The following is a 22430-nucleotide window of genomic DNA, read 5'->3' as shown; positions in this document are numbered from 1 at the left end:
ATGGGTGGTGCGGGCTGGGCGCGCGGTGAAGCGCGGGTTGCCGACGATTCGGACTTCGAGACCTTGAAAACGCTCCTGGCCTCCGAGGATGGCTGGACCCTGGAGTACGAGCGGGAGGGGGTCAAGGTGTGGGCCGAGGACGTCGCTCACGGCGCCTTACGCACTGTTAAGGTCTGTTTTGCTCGCTAATTACTCAACGTGTTTCATTTGTTTAAATTATTAACAGCGTGACTAGGGTTTCGACAGCTCTCTATTTACCTGACGAACCCTAAAAGCGAATTTAATTAATAATTCGCTGCATCAATGATTCATGATCGTATATACGAAAATTCACAATGATTAATGATATATTTTTTGTTCAATAATGACTTTCTGAAGTAATTCCAATTTTGAATTCGTTCGACTCCAGTAATTAAACTGCAGTAAGCATATTGTTTGGAACGAACTTCCCTGGAAAACTAGGTCTGGCCGTTGACCCTTAACTGTTTTAATGGAAATTAATGGGGTATGTATGAAAAAGGGGTTGATATTACATCAGCACTGAATAATTCTCCATTAGACTGAGTTTTCTTCTGAAAATAGAATATTTATGTACCTAAAAAGGAATATTTATAAGAAGAGTATCTACGTTACTTACTGTATCGATTCTTCGATTATTTATTTTCAAAACTCATTTATAAATGATGATGAATATCTTTATTAAATGATTTTCTTCAACCTACATTTTTTCAATGAATGAGACTTGCATGTAGGTAGGGCAGAAGGTTCCGGGTTTGATCCACGGTCAGGCAAACGTTTGAACGATTTACTTAGATGTCTGTTATAGTTTCGATGTTTATTATGTATTTGTGTATAATGGCAATTTTCGGTGTAGAAACCCTTTAGCGTTTAAAAGGTATTGAGGAAAAAAGGTTAACAGTACAACATCTACTCACGTTTTTCAAATAGATTCTTTATGAACCTCGTGTTTCAGAAAAAGAGAAATAGTCATGTTTTGCTATTTACAAGAAATTTAATTAGCAACGAAGCAAAACTGACATTTTAAGTGATTTAAAACGTATTTTGTTTCTGGCCCTCGAAAACAGACTCCGTGTGCTATATCATTGAAGAATGAGCCTGTTGTTTTGAAGGTGGTAGAACTTTATGTGGTTGGTCTTCTGAGGTACCACCGCCACACCTATTTCTGCCTTATAACAACATACACCGTTGTGGTTTGAAGGTTGTGGGAAGGAAGATATACTCAGATATCCGAGGAGTCCTAAGTTAGTCCAGCCCAGTACTAGCACCATAGGAGCCGGTCTCAGTAAGGACTCCAATCTTATCTAGAGTTGATTATTAATATCCACAGGCAGCATAGTCTTACTACCACGTGGACAGCATGCTCGTTAACTTCACAATACAAAATATTATACTTAAGTAAATTTAATGAAAAGAAAATCAAAGTCCATAAAATATGTCACCATCGTAGTAGATATTGTTGAAAATAATTCAGATTTTTCATTCGATCCGGACACCATTCCCTTGTGGTTCGAGTCCGAGTGAATTTTGCACGGCTCATCTGGGTTTTAGCCTGATTAAATTCTGCCGATTGTTAAGATATTGGAACTTTAAGTCTATTTTTTTTCTTTTTTATAATATTGAAGTAGCGAATTAGCATGCTCCAAGATGATAAGTGGGTACTGCCATGGACATCAATCCCAGATAAGATGAGAATCCTAGCTGAGGTTGGGCAGAGATGCGTAAAGACTAATTTGGAATACCGCGGATAAGTATGACTCCTTTCAAAGACAAACATAGTTTTAGACTTGTTCTTGAAGACATACATGTTGTTAATACATTGGCAAAAGAGCACAGAGCAAGAGCTTCTTTGTTCCTTCCTAATTTTTCCTTTGCTTTCTCCATTTGTGCTCGGTCTTCCTCGTTTTAATGCATCAGGATTGTCCCTAGGCTGTCTGCTTATTGACTTGGATATGTTCCAAGTTTTGGACTGTTTCGTGTGGTCTTCTGTCTTCCCTGCTATTTGTTCAAAGCATACTTACACGTTCTTCTGGATGTCTCAGAGTTGGTTAATATCACAAACTACTTTTACTGCGTTTAACTTTGAATGTTCTGATATGTTATTTTCATAGCTTTCGAATCTGATAATCCAAGTTAATCCAAGCAATGAAATTTCAATTAATTTGCTACATCTTTTAAACAAATTACTGTAGCTTTGCATCACTCTTAGGACCCGTTTACATCAACAGACATTGACCGTGCCAGACACGGGCTATGGCAGACAAAATTATATTTTTCTTCAAAATATTTTGACAGTAACGACCTGAGTCTGTACGGCTGTGTAACGGTACATTATTGATTTATGGAGAATACATACATTGTATAGGAGAATAAATTTTGTCTGCTACGACACGTGCCCATAAGGCAGTGATAGCCTAGTGGTTAAGAAACTCGGCCTTTCGATCGAGGGGTCCGAGGTTCAAATCCCAGGCATGCACCTCTGATTTTTCAAAGTTATCTGCGTATTAAAAATTAATTATCACTTGCTAAACGGTAAAGGAAAACATCGTGAGGAAACCTGCATACCTGAGAGATTATTAAAAAAAAAGAAATCTCGAAGATATGTGAAGTCTACCATTACGCACTTGGCCAGCGCGGTGGACTATGGCCTGATCTTTCTCACTCTGAGAGGAGACCCGTGTCCAGCAGTGAATGGGACAGTAATGGGTTGATGACGACACGTGCCTGACGCGCTTTATGTAGTTTAATAGCTATACATAAACCCATATATAATAATAGTTTGACGGTGAGAGCACCGTAATCGACACAAAAGGGATAAGTAGTTACCTACCTCCTTTAAAATAATTTTAAAATTTGATAATTATTTTGTACGTCAAAGGGACAGTTAGTGAGTAGTGGAAGGGTTCCTGGCGTTATTACGGTTATATATCCCGATCCTGAGGGATTTCAAAACTTTTAAGTGTAAGTACAAAGAGTTGTAACGTGTTATGTCGTGGGAGTGGGACAGTTATATCTGCTTTTATTACTTTGGTTTCTCTTGGGAATGTATTATTATAAGTTTGGTCTGTAAAGTTTTTGTCGTCAACCTATTACTGTTACACTACTGGGCACAGGTCGAATTATAATGTGAGGTTCTAGGCTACAGTTTATCGCGCTGGTCAAGTGCGAACTCAGCCATGCAGGCTTCCTCACGAGGCGGTCAAGGTTAAGCAAGTGATCATAAATTTGAAATACGCACATAACATTGAAAATTAAAAATGCCTGGAATGCAAACTCTTAACGTTTTACATATTTGCCTAATATTTTTAAGATATTGCTTGAAAGGAAAATATAAAATAAATTTGGCCTGATTACTTTGTTGGTTTTCCCTAATAGGGTAACCTTAGTCAAGCTCTAAGGGGTTGCTTTTTTGGATTTCATTCCCATGTTTCTTGCTAAGTATTCGTATTTATGTAAGTATGCGAGTATATATAAGCAACTGATCCTAAGAAAACGCTTATATTCGTTTCGGCAGTTTCAAGATAAACAAACTCTAGTTATTTATATGTAATACATGAACACGGAAGGGTGTCTGTAGGAAAGTTTTCCCCATTGTGAGCCATTCCGCACGCCTTCTCGACCAAAACTGGATAATCGCGGAACTTTTTGCTAGGGGTGGTGATTTTTTTTGAAAACGATCGATTCAAATCGAAGTCTGGAAATAATAAAGAAAGATATCGAAGACAAAAAGATCGTTAAATTATGACGAAGTCTGACGAATTGAATCAAAGATATCAAAAACTAGAAGATCGAGTTCTCAAAAATCTATATTGGATTTATTTAATTGCTGCTCGGAAAATTTCAGCGGTCTTCCATACCGCTAATAAAATTTCGACTAAGGAACCTTTATAATTTTTAAGTGCGTTAAAATTTAATGACGATTTTCTGGTTTGAGACTTGGCAAATTTTTAATTTTTAAAAGTCAATAGAAAAATCTGATTAATTTTCTTGTTTTTGAGATTAATCAAAAACCGATCTTTATGCTTCAAAAATCGGTTTCCTGATTAAGTTTACGCAGATCGTCATGCCTACTTCTCGCCTTAACTTTACTTGTCTTGAATACTTGATTTTTATAGCCTTAGGCTTGAAGCGTTTCTTATGAAATTTTGCCTTTTTAAGCATATTTTTTTAATCGACGCACGCAATTGTTTTTGTTTATGATCGTAAACGGAAATTACTAAGTAAGTTTTTTGAGTTCGGATTTGAATTTATTAGACTGCGGGCTATTTGATTTGCAAAATTTTATATTTGCCTACCTATCACAATTACTATTATTATCTATAATTATAAATTGTTGAATAGGGATTTAAACTTTGACTGAAAATCCATGTATCCAAGTAGATTTTCATATCTAAGGAAGTTCTATGTATCCTAGTATTTAGATTAGATTAGAACTGAGGCTACAGATGCGTCGCTACCTTTAAGGGCTAAGCTGAAATGCCTGACATAATTATGTCTTTCTTACCACACCCGTCAAACAAAAACACAGAAGCGCTTAAGACTGCTGCTATAACGAAAAAATATGATTTGATGATAGTGTCCACAAGTCCAGTATTACAAAAAAAACCTCTAAAAATCTACGGATCTCTAAAAACGTAAAATATCAGCCTATGCATCAAATTGTGATACTTTAAAACTGGGGCGTGAATTTATTGAAGAATGGAAAATGATAAAATCTAGTGCATAGCATTTTTGTGACTACAAAATTTTAATAAAGTTGGTATGATTAATTCATTTTATAGCACAGATAAATAAAAAAGTAATAGAAATATATAATGAAACAAATTAAACTTTTGTATTGCTTATAGATTATTATTATACATAGATCAAAGAGAATGCTTAAATCCCTTTCATGTGGACCATCCCAGGTACCTACTCAAAAACGCTAAAATGCCAGCAAGTAGTGATTATTCTGGTGTTACATCCATACAATGATCATTTTCTATCAGATGGACTGTCTGTCTTAACACTAGGTAAGACTAAAATAATAAAAGCGTAGAAAAAATGTAAAGTCGGGCTTTTAATACTAAAAAATCTCTACCAATTTAAACTCTGTTTCAATAAATCTATTCCTCTCGCTCTTTCATTGCTGTGTAAGCGAGACGGTTGTGAGGTTTGATTTACTGGCGCTTATTTCAGCTTAATCCGCTGTTTAATGGCGGCTCTGTTAGTGACTTAGTGGCTGACTTACGCTATAAGCCTGGTAAGCGGGCTTTACACGATTTGCATAAGCGATTAGGTCATTAAGTCAAGCCTTTTGTTTTTTACTACATGCTGATAATGGTTAATAGCCCATAGAAGATTGAAGCAAGGAATTTGAGAAAATGCGACCTGGTAAGTGGTCATCGCGTTCATGGACGTCTGTAATCAACTCTATGTAGAACGGGGGTTCCATGTGAAAAGCCGGTCACCGATGCGAGGACACTCCCGAGGTCTAGTCTGAAATGATTGGCTCACCCTCCACAAAACCGGCTTAAAACGAAAAGCAAAGACTCACAGTAGATACTTTACGCTGGAAATAGGTGTGCTGGTGGTACCTTCCCGGGAATCACCTTTTGAACTTATACCGGTTGGAATACATAACATCAAATGCTGATACCTTTCAAACACTATAATAATTAAGGGATGCGAGCTCTGAAGTCGATCATAAATTCGGCTGTAAAATAAAACATTGTAATCAAATAAAGAGCTGTACATGTCCCAAATTGTAATTTAAACCTGTCATATATCGGTAAGCCTGGCCTCAAATTAAAGGCAGCTAATCCTTAAGGCTTAATTGTTTACATGAGATTTATCTAATCGCTTTGGTTACGCGTTGAGCCTTCCAACCCGAACAATGCCAACTCGTATGATGTCATGCGCCGTATTATACCGTTGATTTTATGGAAATGAATTTTCATGTAGTAGTTTTGTTACGCAGTGTTGAATGAATTATTTCATAAAGTTCCATGCTGTGAATTGTATGTTATATTCTATGTTCTGAAGTTGTGAATGTATTAACGAATGAATCGAAATATTGGTGATTTGTCTTGCAATTTTTTTGCGAGCCGCGGTGTCTACAGTTTCGCGACATTCTCCCTAGAAGTATAACTTTGAAGCAATTTTTTAATGTTTGATTTTTTATAAAATTATACTTTAACTATTACCGAAGACATCATGGAGTAGCCTCTGTGCTTGAGAAGTCTCCATAAAGCTCTTAAATGTAAATGAATCAATCCGCACACGATGTTCAATGTTCATACTACTCTGGAATTTATAAAGGTACTTTATTGATAAAAGAGCCCAGCATAATAGTAGGATTGCGATTACTATACGTTCCTTTTATTTTATTGATCCCACAGCCCAGCAGTGGGATAACGACATAGCAAAAAATCATAATGGTTAGGATTTTTTGCTATGTCGTATACGAACAAAATTACATAATAGTTAATAAGTATTATACTTGTAAATTGCCAGCTTAAACCGTATTCGTATTCTCTGGAGGCAAATATATTATTCATGCGCTTAATATATGCCTCCCTGTGGTCTTAAGTATGTCACAAAATATTCACCATATTCTCATATAAGAATGGTTGTTTTAAATATATTATATTAATAATTTTGTAACGTTCGATTAATATTACATTTTTGGTAATATAAGTAAATATTTTTGTACATTTGTAGAATTTATTTTGATATTTTTATAAATAATGGAAATATATATTTTTTGTAACACAGAAGAAGGAAAGGAGGTTGCAAAGTACTTGTAAATTGCAACCTGATGTTGCTTGCTGCAGTGGCCACTGCTGATTGTGGACATCTGTAATCAATCCCAGATTAGATTGGAGGTCTACGGCCAGGTCGGCCATTGCTGGGTTGCTTCCGAGGCCTAAGTTGGAGCTCGTATAAATATCTCTCCCTTACAACGCCCTATAAACCCTACCCTCTACCCCAGAATACAGTAGTACGTTGCTGTCAAAAGGCTTAAATAAGCATATCGGTGATACCTACGGAATTAAACCACGGAAGGTCCATCTCTAAATTTAGCTCATAAACAGAAGTACATACTACTATATAACAGCAATATCGTTTCAGTTGAACCTCAAAAATTTGTAGGTACAACCCTAAAAGCAATAAAAGCAAACATTTACCCCGCAGTAAACGGTCGATTGGTTTGCTTAGGTCATTGTAATTTAGCGTGAGGCTGCCTGTACTTGATTAAAGTGCTGTGTTTATTATGCTCATATTCTCAATAAACTGCTTTAGTCTTGATTATGTTCATACTATACAGTATACCTTTTGTAAGTCGTTCTTTGAAAGTACTAGAGAAATTTAACTATTTACGGACCTTTTTTTTGTTTACGAGGGGGAAATCTTCAAAAGGTATCCGGTGTCGTGGGAGCGACGCCGGGTTATGTGGGATTCTTACCGCATTAAAACTCCCCCGGTGTCCGTCCTCGGCGCTGCGTAGATGGCTTCGTAGCCCTATTCTGGTCCCGAAACTACAGGAACAAACTATTTACGGACCTAAAGATGATATCTTTAGAGTTCTGTAAAGGAAATAAACCTTATTCTCCTGAACCGTAATAGAAAGACACTTGAAATTTTCCAGAGTAGATATGTATAAGAGAGGCCGCTATAACAAAAACTACTAATAAAAATTTGAAAACAAATGGAAGTCGCCATATCTTGTATGGCTACTTTTCTCGACATTTTTTCGCTTTAACTATGGAACTTAATTAAATAATATAATTAATTATTTCATGTAATTAATCTACTATACTTCTGAGTTGTTTAAAGTCACAAGTTTCTCGTGATGTGTCAAAATGTACGGGACCTTATTATTGTGTTATTTCATAAATACATGACGTATAATACGTTAAGTACGTTTTATATTTTACATCGAATCCAAAAGTGGCTATGAAGAAGTTCTCTAATGTTTGAAAATGGTAGCGTACAAGCCACTCTACTCCGTACGAGCAGTGCAGTAAACATTTGCTCTACTTCAAACGGTTAACTTATAACAGCAGTGTTAGGCGCTGCTGTGTTCCGGTTTGAAGGGTGTGGTAAGGGAGACAGACTTTTTCGAGGCGTTCCAGCTTAGTCCTCCTGAGGACTAAGCTGGAACGCCTCGGAATACTCCTGAGTAGCGGCGCATCTGTGGCCGACCTCAGGTAGGAATACTTAATCCTATCTGGGGTTGATTACAGATGTCCATGGGCGGTAGTAGCCACGTACCATCAGGTGGACTGCATGCTCGTCTGCTACTCTTATATTATAAAAAAAAAAAAACGGCCGATACTTTGTTTAAGCAACACCACCACACCTACTACTGCATAATAATGGCACTGTTAAACGCTGTGGTTGTGGTTTGAAGGGTGTGGTAAGGCAGACATACTTTTTCGAAGCATGTCTCGGTCCTCAGGAGTAGCAGCGCATTTGTGGTCGACCTCGGGTAGGAATCTAATCTTATCTGGTGTTGATTACATATGTCAATGGGCGGTAGTAGCCACTTACAACGCTGCACGTCTGCTGCTTCTATAATATAAGAGAAAAGAATACAAAAGTGGCTTTGCAAAAATACTCAAATAATTCAAAATGGTAGCAACAAACCATTCATCTACTCCGTACGAGTAGTGCAGTAAACATTTGCTCTACTTCAAACGGCCGATACGTTTGCTTAGGGCTTTGTTTTTGGTGAAATGGAGCCTCCATGTCGATACCAATCAATACAATGGTATTAACATTCACTAAGAACTATTATGTGTAGGTACGGAACATAAAGTTTTATATCTAGACATAATGTGTTACGGTACTCGCAATTCTTAAATTAAATTATACAAGTAGCTGTTTCGATTGCTTTCTGATAAGTAGTGATGAAAATAATAAATCAATTTAAATTATTCAATAATTATTATTTTATATACATTTGCCAATTGTTGTACAAAATAGTGGGCAACAAAAACAGATAATTTTGTAAATACTGTTTGTTCACTCAACCCATTATTGTCTCACTGCTAGGCACTCGGCTATTGTCAGAGTGAGAAAGGTTTAGATCATGGTCCATCTTCCCAATTGCAAATTGGTATTTTTTTATAATATAGGCGTAGCAGACGAGCATGCAGTCCACAAGGTAAGTGGCTATTGCAGCCCATGGACATCTGCAATCAACGGTACGGTGTAACGGTAGAAGTAGATTCCTACTTGAGATCGCCCGTAGGTACGCCGCTACCTCTGAGGACTCAGAACGGCTCGGAAATGTTTTCTCCCTTATCTCATAATAGTAGAAATATACTTTGTTATCTAACGTCTAATTTAACAGCGCATTTAATGTCTCTCGAATCTCTAAAATGATAGCCAACAAACCACCTACCTCAGTAATACTAGCTGTACACGTAAACATGTGCCCTACTTCAAACGTTCGATACGTTTGCTTAGGGCATTGTATTTGCCGAACAACTGACTGTTGATTAAAAGCCCTTGCAAATTATGAGGACTCCAGCCCACTCAGCACCAATCAATACAATTGGAATCATGGCATTGGATAAAAAATACGCTGTAGCATTGAAATAGAAATAAATAGACATAAGTACTTAACCAAAACTGTTTTTAATTGGCTATGGGTCATAATCCCGTGTTGGTTAGGTTTTAATAAAATACTTGGTATCTATGTTTTTTGAGTCGGTTGGAGTAGCAAACAACTTTGTTTTTTTATATAAATTAGAAGTAGCAGACGAGCATGCAGTCCAACTGATGGTAAGTGATTACTGCCGCCCATGGACATCTGTAATCAACCCCAGATAGGATTAGATATTCCTACCTGAGGTCGGCCACAGATGGGCCGCTATCCCTAAGGACTAAGCTGGAACGCCTCGGAAAAGTATGTCTCCCTTACCACACCCTTCAAACCAGAACACAGCAGCGCTTAACACTGCTGTTATGAGGCAGAAATAGGTGTGGCGGTGGTGCCGCTAGAGTCGAACCACAAAGGGCTCTATCACCTTTGTAAAGTTCCCAGTCCATCTGATAGTAGATGGTCACTGTTGCGCATGGACATATGTGACCAACGCCATTACAACAGGGGTTCTACTTGAAGCCGATCACAGCTGTGTTGTCACTCCCGAGAACTTAGATGGTATCTTAAACGCAGAAATCATAGCGTGTTTGTTTCTTTGGTTTTTTTAACTATATTTATTTATAATCCAATTTGAATTTCGCTTCCAACACAATGAAACATAGCAGCCATTTACTCATTCCTGCTGCGAACCGCCAAAGAATGGAACAACTCACATACGATCTGGGATTGTTTAAGTCAAGGGTGAATATGCTGCTTCTAGGCAAGCGTGTTTTATCCAAGGCTGCATCTCACTTAACATCAGGTAACATTGCAGCCAAACGCAAGCCTATAGTAAAATAAAATTAAAAAAAAAATGTGAGCCGTCACGGGACGCCTGGCAGATGTGAAACATCGACATTATTTTGTAAAAGTAATATGCAGAAAAGAACATGTTGTGATAGGAACTAAATATGTCATAATGATAAAATAAAATATTACGATTTTTTTCCAGATAACGATGACCATTTATTGAATAAACATTTATTTTCATATACAAAAATTCGCACAGTCGATTGCGCATGGCGACGCGTCGCCACACCGTACACACTACTGCATATAGACTGTATATATATACCATCGTATAGCGTGGTGACGTTGTCGTCGCCACGGTATGCGTAGCCACGCCAGAAATCGGTTTTACGTGCGGCTATAGATGTTTCACATCAAAAAAATAAAGACCTACAATTACCCTAAAATATATTATTATGTTACACATCGCATACAGCCCTAAAGTTAAAAGTTTTTGATTAAAGCGACACAGTTCCCGTTTCGTATCAACTGGTACTTACGCAATCGATTGTTTCGCTCGTAATTCTGATACTGATAACGGTTTTATCTCTTTGAGTGCACAACCTGCTCTCTTGTTACGTGGAACTGAAAAATTGTTTTAATGTACTCGAATACTTTATGTTTTTCCTTCCTGCTTTGTTGGAGAGTGCTATTAATGCCGCTAGATGAGCGCTGCTAGCGGCAAAAATAAACTACTATGTACGAGTATGTGTAGTAGTTGGACTTTAGTGCATTAATAAGTGTAAATGTAATAATAATGTCCATAAATGAGTTAAAATAAGTTACTTTAATTATTAATTATTAACGACATAAGATAAATACGATATTTTATGGCATAACTTCTATTAGATGTTGATTTTGTCGCTTCGTCGTTTGATCTCTTACGAGCAACAAAACAATTAATAATTAAGGAAGAAATAACAACTAAGAAAGGTAATGAAAGAAGTACAGGACATACACTTTCTGGTATTACATTAGACCAGTCTTTCCCAAAGTGGGCTATAACGCCCCCTTGTGGGCGCTGCAGGTCTCAAGGGGGGCGGTAAGAGACCCAGAAAGAAAATGGGGGCGTTGTGTAGAGGCGGGGGGGAGTGATTTGTTATTTTATTTAGCTAGGAGGCCTCTTAAACAACTTAGGAGGACTCACAACAACAACTTGTGAACATCAACTAATATGAATTAAAAGATTGCTCAAACTCGGTTCTATATTTCTCTCCGCGTAGTATATGAACTACGCCGTAGTTCATATATCTGTGCTATTTTATTGAATGTAGAAAAAATAAAAATCATGTCAATCGGTCGCTCCGTTTCGTAATGAAAGTAGACACAAACAAACAAATGAAAAGGCAACAGACACACTTTCGCATTTTATTGTTAAGGTTCGGCCAAACCTGCGCGTCAGTAACGCGGGAAGCGGGACGCGAAGCGGGAGCGTCTGCAACGCGAAACTTAACGTGCACAGCTTAAGTGCGAAACTTAACGTGCACAACTTAAGTAAAGTATAGGCAGCGTCCGCCGCGCGGCAGACGCTCCCGCTTCGCAGACGCTTTGGTCGCGCAGGTTTGGCCGTACCTTAATTAGTACTCGTAGATATCTATCATGTTTTAACAAGTTTTTGTTAAATAACCCGAATTGTGCATTCCTGTATCAGTCGGCTGGTTCATTGAATACTTGTTCGGACTTGTTGAGTACCATTGAGCGTCGAATGAGATAAACGAGTTTATGCATGTTTGTTTTATTCCTGTCGGTGCGTGCTGCTTAAGCATTCCTATATAAACAATGTAATATTTATTTTATTTTCATTTGTGGTTTCGCGCGCAATAGATGAGTAGTACTTACGCCTCCTCTACACTACTTGCGAAGTTGAACGTATTTCTCAACGCAAAACAATGTCGGAAGTAAAAAAGAAGAGACGGCAATACAGTGCGGAATATATCAAATTCGGATTTATTGAAAATCCCACAAACCCATCGTCGCCTTTGTGTCTTCTATGTCTAAAAACATTTTCGAATGAAGCAATGAAGCCTTCAAGGCTGCAAGATCATTTGAATAAAATGCATCCAGATAAGAAAGACAAGAATGTAGCATATTTTCAAGACCTAGAGAAGAAGCATAATACTCAGCCAAGTGTAGCAAAACTATTTTCGACGGCTGCTAAGCAAGATGACGACGGACTTCGAGCTTCGTACAATATCTCTTTGTTAATTGCTCAAAAAGGCAAACCACATAACATCGGAGAAGAGTTAATATTGCCAGCAATAAATGAAGTAATAATTACTGTGCTCCATAAACCGGCCGCAGATATTATCCGAAAAATTCCTTTGAGTAATAATTCTGTGCAAAGACGAATTGATGAAATGGCTGAAAACATTGAAGAATCATTGTGCGATCACCTGAGGACAAGTCAATTCTCAATTCAGCTCGATGAGTCCACTTTACCAACTAATGAAGCATTGTTGTTGTCTTACGTGAGGTTTATTAAAGATGAGAAAATATGTGAAGAACTATTATTTGCTAGAAATTTAGAGACCGATACAAAAGGTGAAACCATATTCAATACATTGGAAAAGTTTTGCGATGAGAAAGGGATTCCTTTGAAAAATATTATTTCAGTTGCTACGGATGGCGCTCCGGCTATGACAGGGTGCCATAAAGGCTTCATAGCGTACTTAAAAAATAAAATTTCAGATGTCCTTGCTGTACATTGCGTTATTCATAGACAAGATTTAGTAGCTAGAAACTTAAGTGAAAAACTATTTCAATCACTGCAATATGTCATCAAAGCAGTCAATAAAATCCGCAACAGCTCTTTGAATGATAGATTATTTCATCAGCTTTGTGTTACTAATGACGAGGATTTCAACCGTTTGTTGTTTCATACTGAAGTTCGTTGGCTATCAAGAGGCAATTGTCTGACTCGATTTTACAACCTGTTTGACTCTGTTATAGAGTTCTTGGAAACTAAAGATACAGAATTGAAAGACAAGCTCATAACATCAAAGAATGATACAGCTTACATGACAGACCCGTATAAATTGTTCAACGACATGAATCTCCAACTGCAAGGCGATAAACTAAATTTAATTAAAACAAAAAACGTCGTTGCTGCTTTCGCAGCCAAACTGCTTCTACACAAAAAGAATCTGGGCAGACGTGAGTTTCACAATTTCCCAAATTTATCAGTATCATGCAGTAACGACGAATTGTTTGCCTACTGCCAACATTTGGAAAACCTCCACATTGATTTCACCGAACGATACCAGGACATTTTGAACTTGGAAATACCAGACTGGGTGTTAGATCCGTTTTCAAATGTCAACACAGCAATGTCACCTCAGCTGGAAGAAGAGCTTATAGAATTGACAACAAACGAGGAAATAAAAATCAAGTTCAAAAATGGCTACAAAAACCGATCTCGCAATTGTACCCTGGATTGTGGTCAATCGTTCAACGATTCTTGATAGCATTCCCATCGTCATATTTGTGTGAACGTGGATTTAGTGCTGTGACAACACTGCTTACTAAAAAGAGAAATCGTTTGCTTGTTACCGAACGTGGCGACTTGCGACTGTTCTTGAGTAAATTGGAACCTGATATTAACAAACTTATTAAACAGCATCAGATTCATCCATCACATTAGTTTTTATATAAGGATTGATTATTTTAGTTATATTTTTAATAAAAGATACTCTATTTTAATACCATAAAATTGCGTTTCAATAATCATTCTTACTGGCAGGTGGAGCCCGTGAGAGTTAACTTGAGACCTAAGCGCCGTTGTATGTTACCTACTGCGCTCAGGTTTTAAGTTGCGGGTTATAGTAAAAGTTTCGTTAAGAATTCTCCGTTACTATACATTATATAGTATATAGGTCACAATAATTAATTAAACTAATTTGAAGTTATAGTGGTTTTTAAATAGGTGAAAAAATGGGGGCGCTAAAAAAATATTTATTCTCAAAGTGGGCAGTACACAAAATAAGTTTGGGAACCACTGCATTAGACCAATCCAATCCAAAGTTCCAATGTAAGCTCATGCTAACGAATATCAGCCAATCAGCTTTAAGTACTTTGCCTGCGCATACCTCAACGACAACTTATCTTTGGGAAACCTATCAAAAGTTAATTTAATTACAAACTTCGGTTATACCATTGCAAAACAATTTCGCTCTCATACAATAAAATAATAAATACGGCTTTGAGAGAAGATCGAAGTTAATAAGAAAATCTGTAACACTTTTAGCGCTTCGTAATTTTCCAGTATTTGCTTATTTCTCCTTGAAATTTGCACAGTCTTAAGTAACGTTGAGCCTTATGTTTCGCTAATTAAGTGCTCGGCAAACGGTAGGCTAAAGCTCTGTGAGGATCCTCGAGCATTGCCAAGTGGAAATTGAGTGGAAACTGAGCGCAGACACTACACAGATATATTTTTTTACGAAAATGTAGTAGCAATTGAGTTGTCCAACTGACGGTAAGTGGCCACTTCTACGCATTGATTTCTGAAATAAAATTCAGTTAGGATGAATGTTCTATCCGGGTTAAGTCACGGATATGTTGCTATCCACGGTTCACGGATATGTAAGTATACTCGTAAATGAGAGAAAACGCTTTATACACGCTTTCTACACTCACAGCCCCACACTAGGATTCCCTGCATCGTTGGTGCTATGGACACACACAGAGACAATTACACAAACACCCAGACCCAGAAACAGAAATCTAAATTCATCATTTAGTATCTGTCTGGCCGGGGATCCAACCCGGGATCCTCTGCGCGACAGACCTGAATGTAGACCGCTCCGCCACGCGGGTCGTCACAAAAAGAGACACGAAAGCACTTCGGTTTGTGACATTATTCGCGTATTCACGTATCCCTAAACGGTGAAAGATAAAATCGGGAATCGGAATCATTTTTGACGAGGGAGAACTCTACACGTCTGAGAGGAGTGAGAGGTCTTAAAAAGGATTATGAAGTCAGTGTGATACTTGGTCAGTGTGGTGGACTATGGTCAAAACCGTTCTCACTCTGAGAGGGGACCCACGCCCAGCAGTGGGGTAGTATAGCTTAACGACGAAAAATATAAAGTAGCTCTCTCCTTAACATACTCGTACTAGATATACTTAGGAGCAAAAAAATCTAAGGCTATATAAAATACACATTACTAGGCTTTTTGTCCTTTTAAAACTTAATTCTATTAGTAGTCATTACTGATATTAGTGTCCATTACGAAGGCTCTACGAAACAGTAATTTTGATTTGTAGATACTCTTTTCGTTGCTATTGTGAAAAGCCGGTACGCACATTGAACATGTTAAATATATGTACAATATGACTACGCTAACAAGGGCTAAATAATGTCGTAAATTCATTTCATTTTAATTAATTTTCGCTAAAATTAGACTTAGTAACGGAGCCGTATTTTGTGAAGTGCTTGACAAACATTCGGTGAGTTAAGCTTTGCGAGTGATCCTCAGGATGGAGCGTATCGCGTCGAGGATGAGGATGGGCGGACGAGGATGGGCGTAAAATACGAGATGTTTTGTAGCTCATGTAGAGGAAAGGCACTTAGCAACAGCTGCAAGAGAGATATAACGTTACGCTCGTCAGCTTTTAGCAAATTATTATACAAGTGGTATGAATATAGTTATTTTGGTATGAATTAAATACGTGCTATATAGCAGTTTCAGTTTAGTGCTACGAATTTCGGCCTCGAATTAGGTCGACTGCAAGCTCGTTTGCATCTTTCATTACGGCAAACAAACATTTAATTTAAATACCAAAATATTTGGCTGCGTTAAAAGGAGTGAAAAGTTGTAAGCAAATTCTATATGTACTGGGTATGCCCAGTGGGTAAATTTGGTAAATTGCAGCTTAATTTCTTACAGAGATTGTTATAATTTCCTTTAAAGTATAGCCTATAATTATGTAGTCTATAACATACACACTTATAGGTAGCATCTGAAATGATGAAAAGGTTTGATCCCCGGCTAGGCAGACAATTGCAGACGGTGCAGCGCGCTAAGAGGACTCCGGTTGCGTTCCTTTGGAGACCCCGGAGCCCTCTACGCAGCGCCGAGGACGGCCACCGGGGGGGTTTTAGTGCGGTAAAAATTCCACATAACCCTGCGTCGCTCCTACGGCGCCGGGTACTTTTTGAAGGTTTTCCCCTCGTAAACAAAAAAAAAACCAAAAAAAGGCTGACAATTGCATTATTCATTTATCCGCTCTGAGGCTTCTTACACGTCCTTTTACTACTGTCAAGAGATGGCGCCACAAAATATTCTGAATCATGCTGTGGCAGTTTTCTAAACATCTTGTTATGCACGCTTCGAATCAAATTAGATGTTTTTATTGACAAAAATATGTAACAATAGGTTTTAATTTAATACAAGCTTGTCTCTATTTTTCTGCCATAAATGGGCACACAGTAATGGTATACTCAATAACTAAAAAATATATCAAAACTGAGCTTCGAACCGAGACATATTTTCCTAGCTTGGCAGCAGCCTTCCTTTTGCCAAACCTACGAAATCATTACCTTCTAAACCTAGAAGTCAGGCTAAATATTTACTACGCTACAAACTTCCTAGATCGATAACCGGCCCTTTCCGAACCCTTATGGACTTAATTATACATACGTAAAATAAGTAATAATGGAAGGTAGTGCGTGACCAAAGTACATAATTTCTTATGCCTCGCTGTTCATTCACAATTTAATGTTGGAACTGCAATTTTTTGCTTATAACTTAACCTTTTTTATATCGAACCCTGGGATCTTTACAACACTTGGTTTTCTTTATTTATTTCTGGAAACACGACAGTTGAGCAGCTAAGTTTGAAAACTTGTTTATAAAAGAATATGCTGCTTATTTCAACAATTGAATAATGAAAGTTGCAGTGATTTTTATTTTTCTGTGTAAAGAAGAAAAATGTTGCTTTTTGCCAGACTGCGGAAGGTAATGTTTGATGACTGTATGTATGTGTGCATGTGTCCTTCTTTGGCACGAATTCAAAATAAATTCATACTAGTCATCTTTACACATTTTTTTATCTAATATTTTGTTATATATTGTCATATTGTCATATGGACATAATACGCTTAAGGTATTTCGTCTTACCAGAAGTCGAGATTGATTCCTTTCTCGCGTCATGTCAGTGGTAAGCCGGTTACGAGACAAATCTACTTGCTGAAGACCTTCTATATACCTAGGGATTATACCTATCAAAGCGGAACCTCAGTACAAAATACTTCTACACTCCATAGAACACTGAAAAGCAATAATTAACTAATCTTTTGACTGTAATTACTGTGTGGTGCATCGTCCTGTCAACCAAAGGGTTTACGAAATAAATCCCTGATCAGACCATAGATATAGACTGTTAAGCGAAAAAAAACAAGTTTATGGGTCAAAGAAATATCTAAATGATTTATATAAGTACCTCTTGGGTCTGAGTGTTCATAATAAGTATATTTCTTAACGTGTATACGAGTATCCCGTCTGTGAACCGTCACACACTTGCATTTCATTTTAATCAGTTGAACGTATTTGGAGATTAACAGAGACGTGTGGAGATTAGCGTTTACGCAGACATAGTGATTTATATAAAGTCCATTCGGTAAGCGGGATGACAACCTTTTTGTCATTTTTATCAATAAATCATGCCTTATTTAGGATTTTTCTCTAACCAAATTATGAATATATTACCGAAGTAGGAAACATGTAGTTTAATGTAGTAATATCTAACAATGTACAAGTCTTAACAAAAAATAAATCATTTTAGTCGAAAATAAGAAAATTAAAAATAAATAAAGAAAGAAAAAAGATTTTGGAAAATGAAGGTCATTGACCTGAATTTGGCTCTTTCGTAAATATTAGAGAATATAAACTATAAAAATTAAAATCCTAAAATCAAAGTAGGATTCAGACCTTGTTCAATATTTTAAAACCTTGTTTTAGAGATAGAACAATAAAAGGCTTACAGATATATGCAGCTATCGAAGTAGCAAAGCCGTATCCAATCTAGGATGGAAGTTGTATCATTTCCTGTGTTCGGCAATCAAAATGATTGGTTTCTAGCTTTGAATTTGCCGAAACAAGCGCTTGTGTATGAGTTTATGTAGTGTATCTTTTTAACCAGAAACAGAAGGAGGGTAATGATTTAAGCATATGTTTATTTGACACATCCTGTAGCTCGGACAGTTTAGCTATAAAAAAGACAAAGGCTGTAATTTTAAGCAATTGGGTTTCTTTCATCTATGTCTGCATTACAAAGCTGCTGTGTTTTAGTTTGGTATACGTGGTAGTTAAGGTAGATTCAGTTTTGTAATGTATTCCATCTTAGCCCTAAAATCTGTCAGATATATTAGGAGGGATGCCTGTTCTATTTAACATTGGTTAGACAAGTACGAGTAGGTGGCTAGTAAGAGTAGTAATTGCAACTAAAAACAATTTCTGAGCTTTGATAATTTTCTGAGCTAAAGCCCATTAATGCTGGCGTGCCCCAAGGGTCTGTACTATCTCCCACGCTTTTTATTCTGCATATCAATGATATGCTGCTACAAACCGGTAGCATTCATTGCTATGCAGATGATAGCACGGGAGATGCTGTGTACGCAGGCCGTGCGAACACCTCTCGGACACTCGTGGAAGAAAGCAGAATCCGACTTGTGTCTGAAATCGAGAACTCTCTGGAGCGGGTCTCGGAATGGGGTCGTCTTAACCTTGTTGAGTTCAACCCTACGAAGACACAAGTCTGCGTGTTTACCGCTAAAAAAACCCCATTCGTCATAGCGCCTAAGTTCCAAAGGACCCAGCTCACCATTGGTAAAAGTGTAGGGATCCTGGGAGTTGACATCTCGTGTGACGTGCAGTATCGGAGTCATTTGGAAGTTAAAGCCAAGCTGGCATCAAAGAAACTGGGCGTCCTGAACAGAGCCAAGGAGTACTTCACTGCGGGGCAACTCCTTTTGCTTTATAAAGCACAAGTGAGGCCCCACATGGAGTACTGCTCGCATCTCTGGGCAGGGGCGCCACAATATCAGCTTAACCCACTTGACTCCGTACAGAAACGCGCGGTGCGAATCGTCAATCGAATGCCAGTGATCTCTGATCGGTTAGAACCCTTAAGCCTGCGGAGGGACATATGTTCCCTCTGTGTGTTCTACCGGCTTTACAATGGTATGTGTTCTGAGGAACTGTTCGATCTGGTGCCTACATCACCCTTCCTTCATCGCACCACTCGCCGAAGGATGAGGTTCCATCCACATCAGCTTGACCCGTGGCGGTGCTCCACGGTTCGGTTTGCACGGTCATTTTTACCGCGTACGTGCAAAATGTGGAATGAACTTCCGCCTGAGGTATTCCCTCAGGACTACGACATGGGGCTCTTCAAGGGGGGTGTAAAAAGAACTCTCCTTCAAGGCCGGCGATGCATTGGCGACTCCTCTGGTGTTGCAAATGTCCATAGGCGACGGTGACTGCTTTCCATTAGGCAGCCCTTCTGCCTTATCGTTAGGTTAAATATAAAAAAAAAAAAATGCACGTTTGCTACTTCCATTAGTTACAACAACTAGTTTTAATTAATTATCTAGCAACTGCTACGGCGTAGAACTTGTATCATTTATTTCGTTTAGCACTTTGAGCTCTATAAAGTCTTCCATTACGCTACGAGTTCGTAGCTGAGCTACTATTAATGTCTAGTTTTGTTACGTCTAGCCTGCTACGCCGTATCACTGCTTCTTTTATTGCCACTTAGCTCAATAAAAGGTCACATTATGCTCGTAGTTGCCTGGTTTAGGTATTATTTAATGGCTACTTTAATTATAGATGAATTTAACCTTTAAAAGATTTTATTTATATTTATGAGTAATGCGTATAGTTTTTTTCATGTCATGAAATTATATTTGTTAAAACTCTTCATTGTCAGCATTTTATTGACATAAATTGCCTTTCTTAAAAATAAAATGAATATAGAAAGAGAAGAAATAATTTTTTATTTCTATATTTTATAATAATATGCTGTGTTGTTTTTAATTTCAAAAATGCTTTATCTATAATATAGCATCGTCGTCATTACTGTTAATGAAATATTTATAACATATATCTAGTAACAACTTTTATTATTAATATGTTGTAATACTGGATATACATTAAACAAATAATTTCATACGAATACAGAAATGCAAACATAGGGGTTTTTCGCTTCGCCATCCTATATCAATGAATGCAAATCGAATCCCACAATGAAAGTGCCACTCTCTTAAGCTTTGATATCGCAATATCGCTTTCCACAATACTCATTCAATAGCATGGCGTTTGAATTGATACTTACAGACTATTATTTTATCTTATGCGATACCAGTGAATCTTTCATGGTATGCTTAATTAATTAGCTATTTGAAATAAGGCTTTTTTAATATTTATACTTAAACGATAAGGCAGAAGGGCTACCTAATGGAAAACAGACACCGTCGCCTATGGACATTTGCAACACCAGAGGAGTCGCCAATGCATCGCCGGCTTTGGAGGAGAGCTCTTTTTGCGCCTATTTTGAAGAGCCCCATATCATACCGCTTCTGAAATACCTCAGGAGAAAGTTCATTCCACATCTTGCCTCTTACCTCTGTCATCGTTTTCATCAATCAGGCATTGATTGTTGTATAATAGTTTGCGTGCACGGGCAAATGTTATTAAGCTAGTATATAAAACTAAGTGAATAAAAACATCCACAACGCAGTCTCTTGGGTTATTCAATTCGTCCACACTTTGCGAGTGTCGGCTCAGAGGTAATCGCCTCGGATTAAACACTTCTCTCGGGAGTGGGTAAAATTGCCTTGTTAAAAGAGGGTGAATCAATTTGTGCGTTCACCCTAATAGCGTAGGCATAGTGTGTTTATTGGGTTGAAAAGGTTTTTCCATTTTCTTGGTTATTTGGAATTTAAGGTTGGGTTATACCTGTATCTTCGCGACGCTTGAACGTGTTTTACCTTTTTACCACATTTTTGGAGCAATCACTTAAGATTCTATTCTTTTGAGTTGAGTTTTTCCCTATCGTGTACAATGGCTGCAAACCTTTTTATGTCTGCTGAGCACAACTTTACACAGTACTGAGGGAATACTTTAAGGCAGCGTTTCCCAGCCTTTTTCAGTCCACGGACCCTTAGGAAATCAAGCACAGTTTTCACTGACCCCCTTAATAAAATAAAGAGCAAAAACGGATTAGGTTTTTTTTAGTTACTAGAGATACAAAAAAAAACAAATACAGAAGGTAATTATAACTGTTTATTATGAAAAATATGAAAAAAAATGTGAATGTTGGTGTTGTCAAATCAGATTCTACTTGTAATCTGTTTCTTGTTTTTGTTTTTTTGTATAAACAAAAGTAGAGAATGCCTTTTCACAAAGGTATGTGGTTGAAAAAAACAGTAAAGCGGCCCTTTTGCATTTAATGAACGATTTATGTATGGTCCAGAGATGACACCGCGGACCCCCAAACATAGACTCGCGGACCCCCAGGGGTCCGCGGACCACAGGTTGGGAAACGCGGCTCGAAGGTACTGCTTCAATGCGGAATTGTGGATAACGGAACAGATTCGTGGCAAGTCCGTGTTCTATTTCTTTAAACCGCCCATTTGGCCTGCGACAATGTTTAGCAATTGTTATCCAAGGATAACTAATAAGTCCGACAGCTTAACTTGCCCGTGATAGCGTAGGAACGCGCGAGACTTGTAGCCATTAGTATTCATCCATCAAATTCGCGACCGTGCCTGACGTTCTTTAACTTTATAGATTAGTTAAAACCTATAAAAAATCAACGGGTGGCACTCTGGGAGAATGGTGAAATCTTTCGAAATCTAACCTAAATAATATAATAAATAAAGAATGAATTATATCAAATGAAGAACTGACACCCATTGACATATTTTTTCTATGCTGACACCGGATGACATCATGACTTTTGCAGTTTACTTTGCCGTTTTACGAATTTT

General features: G+C 37.7%; 1 protein-coding gene across 1 annotated transcript in view; it reads left to right on the top strand.

Annotated features, from left to right (window-relative positions):
• The window catches only part of LOC140749412 (START domain-containing protein 10), a 53178-nt gene continuing 30748 nt past the window's right edge, over positions 1-22430 (top strand). Inside the window, exon 1 of the mRNA XM_073082444.1 lies at positions 1-171. Coding sequence (XP_072938545.1) covers positions 1-171 — 171 coding nt within the window. The remainder of the gene's footprint in view (positions 172-22430) is intronic.

This window comes from Epargyreus clarus, unplaced genomic scaffold (genome assembly GCF_041222505.1).
Source record: "Epargyreus clarus isolate Ecla_fem2 unplaced genomic scaffold, WU_Ecla_fem_2.2 ptg000018l, whole genome shotgun sequence".
NCBI classification, from domain to species: Eukaryota; Metazoa; Arthropoda; class Insecta; order Lepidoptera; family Hesperiidae; genus Epargyreus; species Epargyreus clarus.
Note: the sequence above shows the minus strand (reverse complement) of the source record. Positions and strands in the feature narration are given on the sequence as shown.